At 38.4% G+C, this 19663-nt stretch overlaps 2 protein-coding genes across 5 annotated transcripts in view; one reads left to right on the forward strand and one right to left on the reverse strand.

Moving 5' to 3' along the window:
* LOC137593595 (excitatory amino acid transporter 2-like) overlaps nt 1-12242 on the forward strand; it is a 35985-nt gene extending 23743 nt beyond the window's left edge. For 3 of the 4 annotated variants that reach the window (XM_068312461.1, XM_068312462.1, XM_068312459.1), the window contains 9 exons: nt 289-441; nt 605-855; nt 1154-1301; nt 2138-2264; nt 2477-2710; nt 2794-2988; nt 3573-3707; nt 3792-4056; nt 5784-12242. In XM_068312461.1, coding sequence (XP_068168562.1) covers nt 289-441; nt 605-855; nt 1154-1301; nt 2138-2264; nt 2477-2710; nt 2794-2988; nt 3573-3707; nt 3792-4056; nt 5784-5855 — 1580 coding nt within the window. In that variant the 3' untranslated portion in view covers nt 5856-12242. The remainder of the gene's footprint in view (nt 1-288; nt 442-604; nt 856-1153; nt 1302-2137; nt 2265-2476; nt 2711-2793; nt 2989-3572; nt 3708-3791; nt 4057-5783) is intronic. The other variant, XM_068312463.1, reaches the window with a different exon arrangement.
* A 30-nt stretch (nt 12243-12272) lies between these two features.
* Nucleotides 12273-19663, reverse strand: part of cd44b (CD44 molecule (IN blood group) b) — a 10131-nt gene continuing 2740 nt past the window's right edge. The window contains exons 2-8 of the mRNA XM_068312464.1: nt 15730-15895; nt 15062-15204; nt 14899-14952; nt 13726-14094; nt 12968-13036; nt 12720-12798; nt 12273-12537 (exon numbers count right to left, since the gene is read on the reverse strand). Coding sequence (XP_068168565.1) covers nt 12324-12537; nt 12720-12798; nt 12968-13036; nt 13726-14094; nt 14899-14952; nt 15062-15204; nt 15730-15895 — 1094 coding nt within the window. The 3' untranslated portion in view covers nt 12273-12323. The remainder of the gene's footprint in view (nt 12538-12719; nt 12799-12967; nt 13037-13725; nt 14095-14898; nt 14953-15061; nt 15205-15729; nt 15896-19663) is intronic.

Genomic DNA, 19663 nt, shown 5'->3' on the forward strand with positions numbered 1-19663 from the left:
CAACAGGTTTTCTTTTCATCTTCTCAACCCACTGTCCTCTTTAGGCATGTAGCAGACAGCCTATTGTGGTACTGTAAACTGAATTAATGACAGGGGTCTGTTTTTAAGGCATTTTTAAGGAGAGTCTTGTGTCTCACTTGCTATTTTAAACATGAGTTTTCACAGGAGTACAATAGAAAAAAAATGACAAATGCAAAATCCAATTTGATTTCTTTCTATTATTTAACTCTCAATACTTGACGTCTTTCCCAGCCGTTTCAGTTACTCACACTTTTCCTAACACTTAAGGTGTCATCTTGGGAGCTGTAGCAGGGATGCTGCTTCGCGTTGCCTCCCCAATCCATCCAGATATTGTGATGGTGATTGCTTTTCCTGGAGATATCCTGATGCGGATGCTGAAGATGTTGATCCTGCCACTCATTATCTCCAGTTTAATCACAGGTGCAGTTTGATGATATGATTGATATGGCACCTACATACAACAACTTGCAATGTGAAATAATAATTCCTGCATTCAGCCTTCATGGCTTGCAGTGTTGTGCCAGCAATTCAATAAGTCCATGTTATTAGCATTTAAATGTGGTGATGCTTGTTTTGGCTGCAGGTCTGGCTGGTTTGGATGCAAAATCCAGTGGCCGCCTGGGCACCAGAGCTATGGTTTACTACATGAGCACCACTATTATTGCTGCTATTCTGGGAGTCATCCTGGTGTTAGCCATCCATCCTGGAAACCCCAAACTGAAGGAGAATCTGGGCGAAGGAGAGAAGAATGATGATGTGTCCAGCCTGGATGCCTTCTTTGATCTGATCCGGAACCTGTTCCCAGAGAATCTGGTTCAGGCTTGCTTCCAGCAGGTATGGAAGATATCATTTATGAGATGAATCATGCAGCTTACTGCTGAAGAGTCATTACCTGTGCAGGTGCAAGATGCTTAGAAATTCTGTCTGCGGTATCTCAAAATCACTGTTGGTCTTGGATAAGTACGTTTATTTACAGAGGAAGTCGAAACTCTAAATCTCAATTTTGCAGATATACCACAGCAGAACCAGTATGATAAAGATGGTTATTGATTCAGCTGCCTTGAATAAGATGAAGAACTATATCTGTTTCAAATATTGCTCATCAAACTCAGATCTTTCTCTTTTTCTTCAGATCCAGACAGTCACAAAGAAGGTAGAGGTGGTCGTTGAGGAGAATATCAATGCCACTTCCGTGGATGGCCTGCTGGCTAACATAACCAAGGAGCCTCAGTTCACCATCAAAAAGTCCCTGCAGTTCAAAAGTGGCATGAATGTTCTGGGTATGTAGCCAACAGAAACCCCTCACTGCATTTGGACAATCAGCGTTAAACAAGGAAGAAGCTACATCCAATATAATGAATGAATCTAATTGATCCTGCGCTCACTCACAATGCTAGTTTGAGTTTATACTAATATAATAAACTGTTCAGTAGGTTGTTCAGTACCTGGTGGCCTTTTAGCAGGCTAACATCCGCATTAGCTTCAACCATGAAGCATAGCCAAAAGGATTTAGTTGATTGTGGGAGATGTATGATGAAGTCATGTGATGATGCGGAGGTGGAGATGGAGGGACAGAGAGCAAAATTAATAAGACAGCAACAAAATGATAGGCTGGCAATGAAAATGTGACACTTTGACATCGGATCGATGTGACCGGCTGAGGAAAACAGGTGATACAACTCAAGCCCATGGCTCCAGACAGCGATAGCCAGAAAATGCATGAGAGGCGTAAATGACAGAAAAGCATGATACGAGCTTAATTTCTTAGGATAACTGAAAACTTTAACCTGCATATGATGTGAGAAGAAAGGTCTTAGTGATTCAGATTCATTATCTGGGCACCATGAATATATCTAACTGACAGATATTTTTGTGTGGACCAAGGTGATGGACTTACATGATGGACTGATAGCTGACAGTTTCATCCTGGGGCCGTGTTGTGAGCATGGCTAAATATAAAAGCAACATTTTCAACATTACATTTACAGTATTTAGAACATGTGGACAAAATAATGTCTTTTACTGTAAATGTAATCTTTTCATCTGTGAAAAGTACTTTTCCAGTGTTGTCATTTCACTGGTCAACATTTGACACAACAATGATTTTCTGTCACAGGTCTGATTGGTTTCTTTATTGCATTTGGCATCTGCATGGGCAAGATGGGAGAGAAGGCCAAACTCATGATTGATTTCTTCAACATCCTCAATGAGATTGTGATGAAACTTGTCATCATGATCATGTGGTCAGTATCATTTAAGAATCTCATTGACTCATTTTTAAAATCATTTAAGCATTTAAATGATGAAATTGAGAAATAACTGTTATATCATGTTATTTCTCAAGACATTCCAACATTTAAAGATGGAATCTCTGTGAAGTAAAAATTTTCCAGACAACTGCTTCTGTATTCAAAGTCAATTTCAAGTATATAACAATAGCTTTTTGCCTCATCAGGTATTCTCCTTTTGGTATTGCTTGTCTCATCTGTGGTAAGATTATCTCCATTAAAGACCTGGAAGTAGTGGCCAGGCAGCTCGGCATGTATATGGTGACCGTGATTGTTGGCCTCATCATCCACGGAGCAATCTTCCTGCCCAGCATTTACTTTGTTATTGTCAGGAAAAACCCCTTCACCTTCTTCCTGGGCATCTTCCAGGCTTGGATCACTGCCCTGGGGACAGCATCAAGGTCAGCCTAACAGTGAATAGATTCTATTTTCAACATTTCTAGTATTTATGCAATGTGTAACCTTTTTCTCCTTTTTCTCTCAGTGCTGGTACATTGCCTGTCACCTTCCGCTGTCTTGAAGAGAACTTGGGAATTGACAAAAGAGTCACTCGCTTTGTTCTCCCGGTTGGTGCAACCATCAACATGGATGGAACTGCTTTGTATGAGGCTGTTGCTGCCATCTTCATTGCTCAAATGAATGGTATCAATCTGGACCCTGGTCAGATTGTCACTGTCAGGTCAGGAGATCTATTATGCAATTGCAAATCCTATTGTTATTATTGGACACTCATTGATTGGTGTAAGAAAGGGAAAGGAATTCTTTATCGCAATTGCAGAAATTGTGATTGCAGCTATATAAAGGTTTAAATGAAGCCCTTCAACACATGCAATTAGCTGTAAATAAATAATGACAAACAAATAGGTGATGCAGAGGCATTTAATAGTGAGCAAAAAAAAATACATATAGTGAAGTTAAGAATAATACCACATTGTATCCCATGCTAACCATGAGAACAGCCAATGAATATTTTGGAATTTTACCCAAATTCCTGTCTGTTAATTGATGGGTTTAATGTGGACAGTCTTCAACCTGAGATTTTTACAGCATATCAATTCACAAATCATCAAACTAAACATCCCATTTAAAGCTCATCACAATGATTGAGGACCCACTCTTGTACTCTTCAGCTGCTTCATTTGAAATCATACACGGAATGTCTTTATCTGTGTTTGCATTTCATGTTGTGGTAGGGTGGAGGTGGAGTCAAGAGATTGTACTTGAATGCTCCTCAACTGTTGTTGTTTTTTTTTTCCCATACAGTCTCACAGCCACACTGGCTAGTGTCGGAGCAGCAAGTATTCCCAGTGCTGGGCTGGTGACTATGCTTCTGATTCTGACAGCTGTAGGCCTGCCAACCCAAGACATCAGTCTGCTGGTTGCTGTTGACTGGCTGCTGTGAGTGAGAGTAAACCTAGTTTCTTGCGCATTATTTCTTCCATTGCTTAGGTATCTACATATTTTTTTGTTTTTTTCCCCCAGAGATCGATTCAGGACCTCGGTCAATGTGGTGGGTGACTCCTACGGTGCAGGCATCGTGTACCACATGTCCAAGGCAGAGCTCGATGAGCTGGATGCACACATGGCTAAATCTGACGACATTGAAATGATGACAAAGACCCAGTCTTACTACGATGACATGAAGAACCACCACGAAAACAATTCCAACCAGTGCGTCATAACTTCTACCTCACCTACAACCGCCACTGCCACGACTAACAACACCGTCGTAGTAGATGAATGCCAGGTACCATTAATGCTTACAAACGTAGAGACTTGTATTTAATACTCTCATGCATGCTCACCTCACATGCTCACCTGTCTTTATTTTATGCATCTTTGCACATTGTAGTGTAAATACACCCTCTGTTTATTATTGAAACCACAGAAAAACAGATGCATGCGCATGTATTTATTTTATTTTACTGGAATAGAAGCTTCTGGGTCAAATAACTATCTAACATGTAAAGTGCTCTTGTCAAAAGATTTTTTCATATCAAACAGATTGATTGAAGGGTACATGCCAGTGAAGCATAAATGACTCTAATTTTAACTGGTTGTGGATTGACTCTCACCTAAAAGTGAGAGCCAGATAATAATCATCATTTTTAGCAGCAATCCTACCAAACAAAAGATCACACTGTATTGTTTCCCAAAATATCCAGGTGGGACATCATTTCCGCTCGGATAGAAATTTATTGATGGAAAAATTTTGCAGCTAATTATCAGTTCATATATTTCCTATGTAAGGTTCTACCACACTTTCACTGACTCATCCACAGTCAGGTTTATATACTTTCACACAAGCTATTTCTGCACTGTCTGAGAATAGTGTTGTGAAATTGGAAGGTTTGAAGTATCTCCCATTATTTAACAAATAAGGCAATATAAATCCAGTCCTTCAATCTATCCTAGACTATAATAATAAATGCGAGTTCAGAGATCTTGTTCCCTTATACACACACACACACACACACAAACACACACACACACACACACACACACGCACGCACGCACTCACACACACACACACACACACACACACACACACACACACACACACACACACACAAACACACACACACACACACACGCACGCACGCACTCACGCACGCACGCACGCACACACACACACACACACACACACAGATATACCCATCTAAGGTGTTGCCTAGCAACTCTGGCAACCTGTTGCACATATAATTTTTCCATAGCATACTGCTTATCTCTGTATCTTATTTATTCCATGATAATTTAATACAAATGACACAAAGGCTTGCTATTTCCAGTAGCCACCATGATGGTATTTTACTTTAGTGGTATAACATATTTCTAACTTTTTTTTTTTAATCCACTGTAGGTTGCTTGCAAAGTAGCTGTAACGCATTGAAGCATTTGTTCTGCCATGTTTGTACATTGTTTTCAATGTAACCTGTCTGTTTTATTAATAATTTGTTCACTTGTGTTTTTTTCTAACTGCCTGTGGAGATTTTGACTTCATTAATGTGTGGTCTGCTCCCCTGTCAGTAAGAGAAGAGCCATTCGTAGGACAACCATAAGCATGGTCATCAGTGGTCAGAAATTCCATTGTTCTCCGTAGCTTTTGCATGTTGCAAAGATCTGACACCTAAGAGATATGTTTTATAATTTGGTATAAGTACTACTTGTTACAGAGCTGTACATTACAGAAAAGAATGTCTTTTTTTAAGGTATGTTATGAGCCAAAACATTTTACTTTAAGGTATGATGGTTAAAGCTGTGATAGAGCACATATAGAGGTGAATGGTTGTCATGGTCAACCATGCATCAAAATCCTCATAAGTCTTATTGACTAATCAAAGTGATTGAATAGAAACAAATATTACTTCAGGTGCTGAATTATTAATGCAAAATGTATTTTTAAGAAATAAATTAAGCTGATTTTTGTCTGTGCCTTGGATCCACTGTTTAGATTTTCCTGCTAACTGCTTGCAGGTAACCTCAGCCACTAACGGCTCTGCTGCGGAGTGCACGATTGTTGAGGAGGGACCATGGAAACATGAATAATGGCAGCACAGATATCCCTGCTCTCGGGCTCCACAAGCTTTCCTATCTGGTGATAAGAAAGAGCGAATGAAAAAAGTCACATGAACAGAACTACTAATTATTTTTTCATGTAGCGTAGATTTGTTTTCTGTTTGTTTGTCCCTTTAAAAAATTTTTGTAACTGTCTATCTGACTGATATATAATACTAATTCACTTAACTGTGAAATGATAACAGGGGTATACCTTTACCTTTTACAGCACAATTGTGTCCTTTTAAAGCACAAAATAAGTCAAGGCTTGGGGGGGGAAGGAAGAGAAAAGGTTAGATCACAGATTTCTAGCAATACATCCTGGTTCAATTTTCATAAAGTGAGAGATGAAGGGGGTTGCATTATATGAGATGCACTGACAACATCTTCCAAGTTTCACATATGTGTAAATACAGATACTTAAATATTCTAATCATGACAACCAACGTCCTGTTTGTATTGTACCTCCTCACTTTACATCCCAGTCAGTACAGCGTGGGCATAATAGAGAACGATACTTATCCTCAGCTCAGTTATTCATCTAATGCATCAGAGGCTCTGAAGTGCATCAACTGCATTTGCCCAAAATGTCCCACTATCCCCTAGGTCCAGTAAACTGATGAAAGGGTAGGAGGCAAGGAGGACAGCGCAGTCATTATACACACAAATTCTATGGAAGGGTACATTTTATCCTCATTATGTATTTCATTCTTACTGTGAAGAAAAGGACCTTTTCCTTTGTGTCACCTGTTGAGTAGGATATTCGTGTGTGTGTGTGTGTGTGTGTGTGTGTGTGTGTGTGTGTGTGTGTGTGTGTGTGTGTGTGTGTGTGTGTGTGTGTGTGCGAGCGCGTGTGTGAGATTAAAACATGACCAAGTCAATTATAGGACCAAACAGGGAGAAAATCAATCAGCTCACAGAGGCCTTTGAACTGCCTCCTTGTTGTTCTACATTTTCAATTACTTGCACTGTAACTGAAGGGCACAGCAGTTAACGTCACCGCTTCTCGTGATAAAGCCTCAACATTTAAAGTAAAGAAAACTACTGCCCTGAAAAATAAAAAAAATTACAAATACAGTTTCACTCCCCCCAAATACCTTGTCATGCCACTGAATTTAAAATTTAATTAGCCTCGAAATGACTACTATACAGACAAAGAATAAAATCAATTGGCCTATCTAAAAAGCACAATAAACTATTTAGAGCACAAACACAGAGAGCACAAATATAGCCCAAATATCCACATATGTCATTTTCAGTCAGAGAAGTCATGCACATTATCGTTCCACATTGATACTGATTGTATTCCATATCCTGGATACGATTTTTAAACAGTATTGAGGAAACTGCATACTCAGGCTTGTATGTTTACTCTTTTACAAGGGAAATAGAAATCTTGTTTACTTGCTCAATAGACCTCTAAGAAAATGACCTTTCAATTGTATGACTGTTGCAAGGTCTGACTCTGTTAATGGTGACAATTTACAACAAAGGTTGGAAGTTTGTAATTTTATATTTATGATGGCATTTTGGAATACACATTTGGGAAGCACACAAATATATTTACAACAACCTTCCAGTGGTTGAGACATCATCAACCGGAATTCTAAATCAAAGCACACAACATAGCACATAATATTGAACTGCCAGAAATCCTATTATCAGATGTATACATGGTTTGCACAAACAGAGATACTCCATTGATAAAAAACAACAACAACACATTGTTACCAGACCTTCAATGACAAACAACAATATATTCTAGCCACCAGAGCTCAAGACTGTTTCTACAAACCCTAGATGCTGCAGTTGTCTTTCCACATTGGTGTGTAGACTCAGAACAGAACAATGCACACTTCACAAGCGTTATTCCAGACTGTAGAACAACTACCAAGTAATTAAATATAAATTCCTCACACAGACACAAACACACAAACAAAGCTTGACTACTGGCTGTTAATCTTTTTGTAGCCTGTGTGAGCAAGAAGTGACACTTTTGTGACTTGCAATTTTTTTTTTCCAGCATTGTTATATTCATCTCTTCTGTCTTGTTTGTCTTAATTTGTGCTTATTGGCAATCTTGGAAATATTCATTTCAACTGAATGCCAATTAAAATAACACTGGTGCATTTCGAACAATTAGCACAACAATCTGTCCTGTAGATCCTGTAACACTTTCTCAGAAGTCTTTCATTTTGCCTTCTTTAAAGCTAAAGCTGTAAAGTGTGACACAATGCAGCACACACACACACACACACAGGCACGCACGCACGCACACAGGCACGCACGCACGCACGCACACACACACACACACACACACACACACACACACACACTTACACACCCTTTGTATATCCTCACATATCAATGTACAAATTAAAACTCAATACATTCATAATTGTGAATATCAAGCTGCAGAGCACAACACTGACCCCCAACAGTCCCTTGAGTCTGATCCTTTGAATTTCAGCTCTTCCAGAGAAAAAAACTAAAAAAACAAAACTAATAAACTCTCCAGCAAGGAGACTAAGCAGACCATATTATCATCTGTAAGGATTCAGTGTTGAACTGCTGTCATGTTCAAACGTATGGTTTTAGAAGCATGAATACAAAAAAATATATATATTTTGCACCACTATCTTAAAAGCATGATATTTTTAAGTGCCTCCTTGCACTTTTTGTATATAGTGTAGGTAACAGATGTTTTTGTTTATTTGTGGTTGGGTTGGGTTTTTTTTGTTCCTTTTTTTGGGAAGAGGATCTTTGGAATGGTACGTAGTAATATAGTTCAATTGCTGTGACATTTTTAATGTAGTCCTCTAGAAGAAATTATCATATATTTCCCAAGAAAGATTAGAGTAGGTTAAATGTATAGGAGAGGAATTTGTGTAATAATTGCTTGTTTTTTTTTTTAAATTCTAGCAGTTATCTAGTTGTTCTACTTACCTGTCACACATAAATATATAAAAATCTTTTTTGATCTAATGTAAGCCTTCTGAATGTTTGTTCCATGGAGATATGAGGAGTGTGCATTCATTTCCGCTGTACATAAATGCATATATAATAGTTCTGTTCAGTGACAAAGCAGAATTTTCCAGAAATTATGGTGATCCTGAAGTTAAAGGTTTGTGCGAAGAAAGAAAGTAATAAAGTGAGAGAGGTAGGGTGTGGTCAAGTTTCTGGTTTTCAAAGAGCCAACATACATTATTTTGATAACTATGTTTAAGATATCCAATCAGAGAGACAATGCAATGAAATGTTATACATGCCCGACATGTATGAAGAAGGAGAAATAAAACAACTTAGTTGATGTGAACTAAACAATAAACAGTAGCAGAAACATTCAACTATCTGTACAGCCCAGTCATCTGAACCATTTTGTCTTTTCAACGGAGAAAACCGATGTAGGTCTCAAGCATCTTTATTAAGCCAAGCTGCAACACATAGGTATCTTGAAGATTTAGTGTCCACATCAGACATACTCATATTTGACCTCTAATGTGCCATGACCATTCTGGAGGTTTAAAACTCCCTTCTCGGTAAACTGCCTTTATTCCTCTTGCCTTTTTTGCTTTCTACACAGAAACTTTGCACGCATAATCTTTCTGGAACTTGCTGAGTGACATGGTATTTTTTAAAAGTTAATTGGATGACAGTGTTTCAAAAAAGAGCCAGTATATCTTCAAGTTTGTCCTTTTTTACTGAAATATGTCTTTTTGAAGAAACTCCCAAACAAAGTTTATAACCTGTCTCCTGCCTATGACATTCTTTCCTCATCTTACTTTTCTAGGCCTTCTCTCATTGTAAAACTGTTGTAATTCTGATATTAAAGCAGAGTGTATGTGTGTGTGTGGGGGGGATACTATCAAGACAAAAAGACAAAAAAATTCTATTCATTCCTGTCTATGATATACAAAAAAATTGTTTCTACATATCAATAAGTGTTGTACCTTTGGTGTACATATACAAATATAACTAATAAATGTTGATTCATAACTAAATATTTGTTGATGGATTGTTTCTTTTAAGAGTTTTATGAATAAATTGTCAAGAAACAAGACAGAAATAAATTTCCTTTGTCATGTCGTAGTACTGTAATTTTAAATCAAACAATCTAGACAGTCTCATTTTTACTGATGCATTACCCTAAAAACACTGCAAACTGCAAATCATTTAGTTAATGCTTTTTGGAACACAAGCCGTATGACACACAATCACATTGACTACATTTGAGGCTAAATATGAATATGCCTAATAATTCACCCAGAGCTACTGAGGAAAGGAAATAAAGCAAAAGGTCTCATCAGAATATATACAAGAAAGCATTACCATAACACTGTACAATGAAAAATGTTAAATTGTGAATCAAATTGAAAATTTGGTAAAGGAGTAATATCTGAGTAAACACTTGACTTTTTTGTAATTATTATTCAAAACTGCATTTTTGATTTAGGAAAAGCCCAAGCTTTAACAGATTTTTTTTTAAAAACCCATTTTGAAACACAGTAATATCTGCTTGTTGATGGGCTGCACAGTATTAGTATTGACTGCATCATGTTAAGAAACGAAGGTCTGACTAATTTACAACACCTAAGTCATTGATTATGACAAGAAAATATCAGCTGCTTCAAAGCTATATTAAATCAATGCAGATTATGCACAATAAATGCATGTTAAATGAGAAGTGATTGTGCTCTTTATGAACGCTCTGAAGATGCCATTAAAATGGCTGTCTCTATCTCAGTGTTCCTTTCCTACGTGGACATAGGTGCATCACAACTCCAGCACCATGGAAACCGCAACTCCTTTTACGTGAGAGTCAATCACCTCCTCTGTCCAGACATCGCAAGCAAAGAGTAATCAATGAGTGAACATTGCATTTCTGCACATCTCTTTTCAATGCACATTTATTCATCCTTGTGACTTTTTACAAATTTTTTTCAGCAACATTAATTAGTAATATTACCTAAACTAAAACGTTTGCAACCGCTCCTCAAAATGAATCATGTAAGAGCAAAAGCTGGAAAAAAAAAATACATGTCAGAAGCAAAATCTGTTTGTCATTGTGTCTAATTCAGCATTACATTGTAAATGAGTAGCAATTAGCTGTCACTCGTTGAATAATATTGATATGACACAATGTGTGAAATACTTCACCAATGAGAAGGTCAGTAGAAAACCCTTAGCACTTTGTTTTTATGTGTGTACGTTCAGAGAAAAGCAATCTTCACTGGTGGCACCCCTCCCCCACCGGAGCATACAAACAATGTTCTTATAACCATACCGTTACATTGCCATATGTTTACAACCCATAATCATGTGTGCAGTGTAGTTGCCCATTAGAGCTTGACTGCTGTTTGTTCTGAAAAAAAGTTCAATCCAGCAGTTTTAAACATTCTTCTTGATACAGTATTTTTTTTCATTTAACCTTAATCAGTGTATACACTGTAAAAAATATGTATGCATCGTCTTTATCATTCTGCTTCTCCTCAGGATAACATTATTGACTTAAATATCCAAATCAACATAAGTGTATGATCTTTTAATTTCAACTAACGCACTTCAATGGTGCATTAGTTGTGCCTTTTGGTACATACATTACTTAATTCAAAAAATAGCCCCCCCTACTTTTTGTAAAATTCCTTCACAATTGTGCCTTGGAGGTGGTTAAATAACAATCACACATTTCTTTATATAAAAAGCATACAAAGCCCCTTCCTAACAAACAACAAAAAGCACAGCTACTGCTAAGGCATCGCTAAAAACATGTACTTATACACAGAGGACAAGAAAAAGGGAATCAAAACTGCATGAATAAGAAACTGACATTCCCAGTTTTCTTGAAATGGAAAAAGAAAACTCCAGTCCACAGGCAATGAAATATACACAAGGTCACCACCATAAGCAGTGGAAAGCACGAGGAAAACATCAAGGATTATTTTGCTATGAATGAGCTTTTCTGTAATATATCAAGTAAAATATCACATTAGTTATTGTTGATGTACCTGTATTAATTTTTATCTTGGCAGAAATGCCCAGCAAATTAAAAGTGAACCATTCGATGAGTCTAATTTGATTGGAATGTGGGTTTTCACAAATTAGACTCATAATCGCTTCATTTAAAACCAATTTCCATTCATAAGCATCATAAAACAAAGACTACAAACACACAGATGCATATTCGCACACCCTGCTATGCATCAATGCTCTCAGCCTTAACAACTTGGCATTTGGCACAAGCAAAATGCTCCACATGCGTTGTTAGACCATCTTCTTTATGTGTCAAATAGACACTTTTTCCTAACAATGACCAGACACACCCTTTGCTTAGTGTCCTTCCAGTGTTGCACAAAATCAGATTTTACCCCATCATTTGGAGCCCCACCCCCCCACCCATCCATCTCCTCCCTCTATCCATCCTATCCTCACCTAGTCTTTCCTCTCTACCTCTACACACCCTCATGCCAGCTGTTCTTTATCTGGCGACTCTTCTAGCGTGATGACGGTGAACTCCTCTGTGTTGCCATTCTCCTGGATCTTCTCTTTGTTCATGAGGGTCACCATTTCCTGCTCTCTCTCCTGTGTGTGGGAGCTGGATGCTGATGCTGTTGCCCCATTTCCCTCACCGCCATCTTTGGAGGTAATCATCAGAGTCTGCTGTTTACCACACCAGCTGCAAGAGTACATTCAGATGCATTTATTTATTATGGATGTTTTTTTGTTACATATTAATATGAAAAAAACAACAACAACCCAAAAAACTATTGGTGATCAACCGCTGTCTCAGTAAAACAGTGAAATGTGAGGTAATGTTTATATTAAAATGTTAAATTCATGCATTTAAAAAAGTCATACCTTTTTCTTTTGGCAACAGCTGCACACACAAGAAGAATAGCACCAACTGCCACAATCACTCCAATGATTACCAGCCAGTCTACAGGGAGAAATAACAAGCTAGCAGTATTGAAGCTGAGTCAGTAAAAAATAAATAAAATCCTGACAGTGAAGAGTGGATCCACACAGATACTTTTTGTAAACATAATCCCATCTGACTTCAACCACCATGTGCGTCAAGATGTGTGTGAAGTGATATTTCCACTTACTTGATGAACTGCCACTCTCCTGTTGACCTGGCTCAGGCACTGCGGGAATCAGGACCCGCTCATTATCATCTGGTTGTTGAGGTATTGGAGATGCATGTCAGTAAACCAAAATGTAAATATTTGGAATCAGCAGCGGGTAATTCAACGACTCATTAAATATGGAACTAGATGACATATACAACCATACACTTAAATGTACCACAGAGGACATATTTTACTTGAATGAGATATTTTTTATATTTTGTGAGGTAGCAAAGATCAGGGTAATTTATACTAAGACAACATGGGAATGTGTCCCATTTCAAAGTTTCTGTTTGTATTGTGTTGACTGTAGTAAGCCAGAGAGAAAACCAGAGATAAAACCACTGAGACATGTCTTGCAAAAAATCTGCTCCATAGCTGAGCTCAACACTAGGGGGCGCTATGTGTTCTTGATGTTCCTTCAGTCCCCTTCAAACCTGTTGTGTCTAAAAGTCAAAAAGTGCTGTCCTTCAAAACTGTTTAAAAGCTTTTCATGTGAATTCAATTTTGTCCTTTCCTATGATTAGACAAAAAGGCAGATAAAGCAGAGCCTTAGGGATATGATATAATGTGAACTGTTAATAGTCTTCTACTAACATCTCAGTTTCCTCCAGTGCACAAACCCACAGAAATATAGTAGTTACATTTCTCATTTTTTTTAAGTGAGTAATCATTCCACCCTGTAAAGGGTACTGTAAGTGTTAAAGCATACTTTTCTGTGTGTGTGCTTTTCTTACATGCTGCTCTGCCATCGTGTCCTCCAGGCTCTTTGCCTTCCTCTGCTGGAGGCATCCCTTGCTCAGGCTCTCCAACAGGGGCTGTGGGGGAGACCTCCTCCTCCCCTTTAGTGAAAGGTGGGAGCATCCCAGACCCTGTGGGCTGGTCAATCTCTCCAGGAGACAACGTGACCCCTGTGTCATTCTCACTGTGTTCAGTCAGATCTTCTACCAGAGCAGGGCCCTCTCTGAACGTCGCTGCTTCCCCTGGACTCTGGGTCGGGGAGGCAGTATTCTCAAGAGCATCTTCTTCTCCAGGGGCCACCATGGGGTCACTACCATCCTGAGGGGTTGGCTTTGGATTGACTTTTAAGGACTGTGTTGAAGACTCTAATTGGACAATAGAGAGCCACATAAAACACTCACTTTTGATATTCTTCAGAAATATGTTATCAATTGTTTCTCAGATATGCTGTATTACAGAAATCTACCGGTACTTTGAATTCACATCTCAGTGCTGCAACGCCTGATCGCAGTCCCTCCTGGAGTGTAAGCTTGATTTATACTTTTTAGGCTGTTTTATCAAGCCAGCATTTATGTTGGAAATAACACACAACTGTATGTCTTAAAAAATCATTATCATAAATAGATTACATCTCTCCTCTACAGTTAAGCCATTAGATTTCACAGGTTTGACATTTATTTAGGGTAAGCAGGGCTCAGTTGGAATCTTCCTCCATGAAGGGGACATTCTCAGACAGTCCTATTAATATTTTCTGTTAATAATGACAAATTAAAGTTTGGTTTGTCCAATCCTTATCTGCATGACAGCAAACTGTTGAAAAAATATCAGTAAACCTTGTTACCTTGCTAGTGCATCATTACATTTTCAACAAAATGGTAAGCATATATTATATAAGTAAGAGACGGGAAAGAAAATGATAGTTCCTCAGCACCCACAGGCAGTTGTAAAAAGTAACTTGCTGTGTTCTTATTTGGCAGGATTTTTTTCCCCCATGTAGTTGAAAACCAAATTCTGAAATATAAGTCTATATCTATTTTGTTAACTAGGTCAAATACAAAGCCTGAAATTAGTTTGGAAATGCTGCATGTTTTTCATAGTATACATAATATCAACCGTATATTACTGGGTTTTTTTCATATATTGTCACAAATGTGTTGATTGTAACTAACCTGATTCATCTGAGGATAAGTGAAACTCTTTTTCACAGTTTTTGCCAGGACCAGCTTGTTCATGGGAATCAAAGAAAGTAGATGTAACCAAAATGGAGGCATACACTGACAGGATGGCATACAATATTAAGATGTAAAAACATTATCTTGTGGATAAAGTCACCTTTTTCATCAAAGCAATAGGCATCAAACAATTCTGCAGCATCTTTATCTGGATAATTGATGAGTCCGGTCATGTTTATGGCACAGTTCTCATGGTGTGTGTGCCTCAGGATGGCAACACTCATGTTGGTGGTCCAGCCATACCTGAATGAGCAAACAATATTACTATAAGAAGACATAGTTTAACACCAGTTAATACACAACTTAATCTGTCCAAGTAGCCCAGCCTCTACATCATACTGTTCAGAGAAGAAATATTGCAGTCGGTGATTTCCCTTGCTTTGCGCCTACCACATGATAAAGAAGAAACATCTTTGCTGTAAAAGTGAAAGATTTACTTCCTCTTTTCCTGTAATACAGTTCTGATTAAGCCAAAGAATGAGTACATTTTGACTTTAATTTAAATAATGGACTTTCACTATGGCATCTGATTGAACACATTTCCTGTCACATATCAATTCTGAAATGTGACAGGAAATGTTATTATTAACAGTAATTATTTATATGACTGTCTGAAAGAAATCCAGGAGTGTATAACTCCAATAGAATATGGTGCAAACATTATTTAAAAAAAACCCAAAAAAACCTAAAACATTGAAATTGTTATTAAAAACAAAATTTTGTTCATAATAATTTATATAATTCAAATAATTGCTTTGTTTTTTTTACCTGCATGTTTCCATTTCATTCAAAAAGGCTTGACTGACTTGTTCTGGATTTGCCAAGGTGGACTCCAGCTGCAAACACACCTCTTGGGCCATGTTAAAGTTCAGGGAGTGACGGTGTTCTCCCTCCACAAGAAAAACTCCAGCATAGCTGCAGCTGCGCTCATTCACTGTAGGGAAAGACAATGAAAAATGCAGGTTCAGCTGCATCATCAACATTTGTAAATAAGTGCAGAGTCTGTGTTGCTTATGTTTTCAGTGCTGAGTCTATATCATTTATATAGTAATATCTGTATATATCATGTGGAAAAAAATGTATTTATGAAATTAAGATTTCAGACTATAGCTATGAAGAAACTACAATATTTTTGGTCGAGTTATGAAAAATGGGCATCTGAGAAGAATTCACTATCCTTGTAAAACATAATTAATAACACATAATTTGGTTTTACGGTTTTTTTTTGAGTTACCTCTTCAAGAAATTACCATCTTTCCGACAAACAGGAAGTGAAATAGAGAATTGATTTTAGATGTGTTCAAAAGGAACGTATTAATCTGTCTTCATGCACAGTGAGATCAACATGACATAAACAGCCTGGATTTTTTTTTTCAAAAATTTAAAAGATTGGAAAAACTAACTCCTTCATGTTCATCACTATTTTCTTTAACACCTTTATGACTTTTTGGAAACACAATTATTGAACTGTTTCCCCCAATGGTGCACATGAATGCTTTCAGACACATACATGTGTAATAAGAGAAATCATACTTGTGAGTTAGGTTTTACGTCAACATTTAAATATGAGTCACGAGTTCACTGGTTTGTTCAAATGAGCTCTCTGTCGGGGAAATACAGATCATGAGACCAGCAACATTCTCATTTTCCACCACTAGCCCTCAGACCTTGCTAAGAGCCTGTGTTACTCCAAACAAAGTGTGCAAACAAGTATACTGTATGTATAACATTCAGAGAAGGAGGTATTTAGGCACACACACGCACACACACATACACACACACACACACACACACACACACACACACACACACACACACACACACACACACACCACAAAGAAGGTGTGGGGTGGTGATCTTAAAAATCTGCTCTTTCCAATCACTTCTGGTCAATCGAAGTTTTTCAGTCAAACTCTGACCAGTCAGGCTAATATTGTCATGTAAGTGGTTACCTCAGGGAGATCAAATTCCCTCATTGAAATGTAAAGAAAACTGCTAACCAGGCATTGTCTGCATGAAGCACAAGACATCATGTGTACTGAGATCACACATCAAATTGGCTTAGGTGCATTACATAAAGAAGGTAATGCCTGAAAGTTAATAAATAGATTTCAGATCTGGGGGTGCGGGGGTCCTAGTCCGATTAGGTAATCCGATACCACCTGGGAAAGATCTTGTACAATAATCAGCAACATGACAAGCAGCTATACAGTATTTCTTTTTTCTTCACATGAAACTACACTAAATTAAACCAATCACATTTGTGATTCTGATTCTGTGAAGGAATAAAAATGCAGAAAACACGTAAGAAAATATGAATTTCAAGTCTTAAGCTGGTAAAATGCCTCCAAATATTAGAACAAATTGTTAAACACAAGATGTGCTGGCATTAGAGGAAGCAAGACATGAAGTATTTGTTTCAAAGTGCTACCATGGTGATCGATACAGAGGTTGTGAAAGGTGTCTATTTTAACTCACAAACACACACCACAAAAAATATGGAACAACAGTGACATGATAGGGAAGGCTCCTATCTCCTATCTGTCCGGAATGCTCCTCTGGTAAACACAGACAGTACAAATAAATGCAGCAGCTGTCGTGGTGACGATGTGTAGAGGTTTCTGAAGAACAAAGTCCCTCAATTAATATTTCCTTTTGTAGTTTAGCAGGACGTAAAAATTACAAGTTGGTAGAACTGAGCCAATACCGTTGCAGTGACTCACTGGTAGAGCGAGAGGTCGTCCAATGTTCCAAGATCGGCAATTTGATTCCCGCCCCAGCCCCCCCCCCCCCAAAAAAAAAACCCGGAGTGTGAGCTGACAGTGGGAGGTGTCAGTTCACCACTGGAGCACTGCCAAGGTGCCCTTGAGCAAGGAGCCATCCCCCTTACATGTTGCTCATTTGGGCACACCAAGAAGGAGCTGCCTGCGTCTCTACCTCCCCTTGTAGGCCTCCTGTGTGTTGTGTGTTCAGGACCTGTGCGCGCACACACACACACACACACACACACACACACACACACACATGCAGTATATATATGCATGATTCAACTAACTAGAGTGTGCCACTAATTTCCCTTTGGGGATTAAATCAGTATACAAGATTAAAAAAATAACTAAAAAAACAAGATGGTGAGAACTTTATTCTTGTTAAGCTATCATACCTTACAGTAACATAATTCAAAGAAAGAACATTGTGCTTCATTATAGCAAAACAAACTTCAGTGCTTCATATCTGATGCTTTATAATATAACTTATGGCCATTTTTTTCAGTGGTACTGCATTGTGTTCTGTGTATTTGGTCACTGACTACAGCAGTTATGAATGGGAAGCACACTGTCTATGAACCAGCCGCACAGTTCAGACCGCATTATGAAAAGAGACACATAAATGTTAGCAGCAAAGCAAAGAAATTTCAAAATATTAAGATGACACTGGACAACCCTGAATCCAAACACGTATGAGACTGAAAGGAAGTTACAAAAACTGCTATTTTGTTTTGTTATGTTCATGTTTGGCATTATTATGTTAGACAAAAGTAATTTTGGAAAAAAACAAATATTCCATTCCCTCAGACTTTTATGAGAGAGCACTCAATGCAAACGCAACTTGCTGTCTTGGCAACAAGGGTTAGTGCCAACAGTTGTGTCTACCCCCCATCTCTCTCTCTCTCTCTCTCTCTCTCTCTCTCTCTCTCTCTCTCTCTCTCTCTCTCTCTCTCTCTCTCTCTCTCTCTCTCTCTCTCTCTCTCTTTCTCTCTCTCTCACACACACACACACACACACACACACACACACACACACACACACACACACACACACACACAAAGGTCTGAAAGAACCTTAGCACATGCTGCCACATTGCAACGTGTCCCTTAAAGCCAAAGGACCTGGCCTTGCAAGCCTGCCTGCAAAGATCAAAGTGAGAACAGCTTACCATCCGTGAGCTGAAAAGAGGTTTGACATGAATCTGAGGCGTAATCATTAGTATGCAGAGGGAACGGTCATGGGTGTCTTTAAACAATCAAGAACCTTGCTATGGCAAAGCACCGTCTCTCCCTAAGGCTCCATTGTCATCTAATAGAGTTGAAACCAAGGAGACTGCAAAGTCTGGCTCCAACACAGCATCTTGCCAAAGCCTCCATCTGCTTTGGAAGTAATTTTCAAGCCTGACTCTCCATTTCACTTTCTTTTTCCCTCCAACTGTCGGTTTTTCTTTTGTTCTCTCTCATTACATTGTTTATCTATTGCATCTCAGCAATAAAGTACAAATTACCCTGTGTGCAGGTGTCCACACACACAAGGCAGATAACGGTTCAAACATGCACACAAACACGACTTCTGTCAACACCAATAACGGATTCTTAAGATAATAATTTTGCAGGAATCCCATAATGAATCTACTGCATTAACCTCTTTTAGCAACAGTTCATCACCTGGTTTGGAGAGTGACCTTGTTATTGTCACTCACACAATGTTCCAGTGTCCTGCACTATCACACTTGAGGGAATTTGCTTTGTCAGCAGGTATGTCCCGCCCTGCAGGACATACCTGCTGAGAGAGAAAGAGAGAGAGAAATAGAGAGAGAGAGAGAGAGAGAGAGAGAGAGAGAGAGAGAGAGAGAGAGAGAGAGAGAGAGAGAGAGAGAGAGAGAGAGAGACTTGTCTATATTTTCCCTTTTCCTCTTATTTCAGTAAGTGTTA

The sequence above is a fragment of the Antennarius striatus genome, chromosome 4 (genome assembly GCF_040054535.1).
Source record: "Antennarius striatus isolate MH-2024 chromosome 4, ASM4005453v1, whole genome shotgun sequence".
In the NCBI taxonomy this organism is placed as follows: Eukaryota; Metazoa; Chordata; class Actinopteri; order Lophiiformes; family Antennariidae; genus Antennarius; species Antennarius striatus.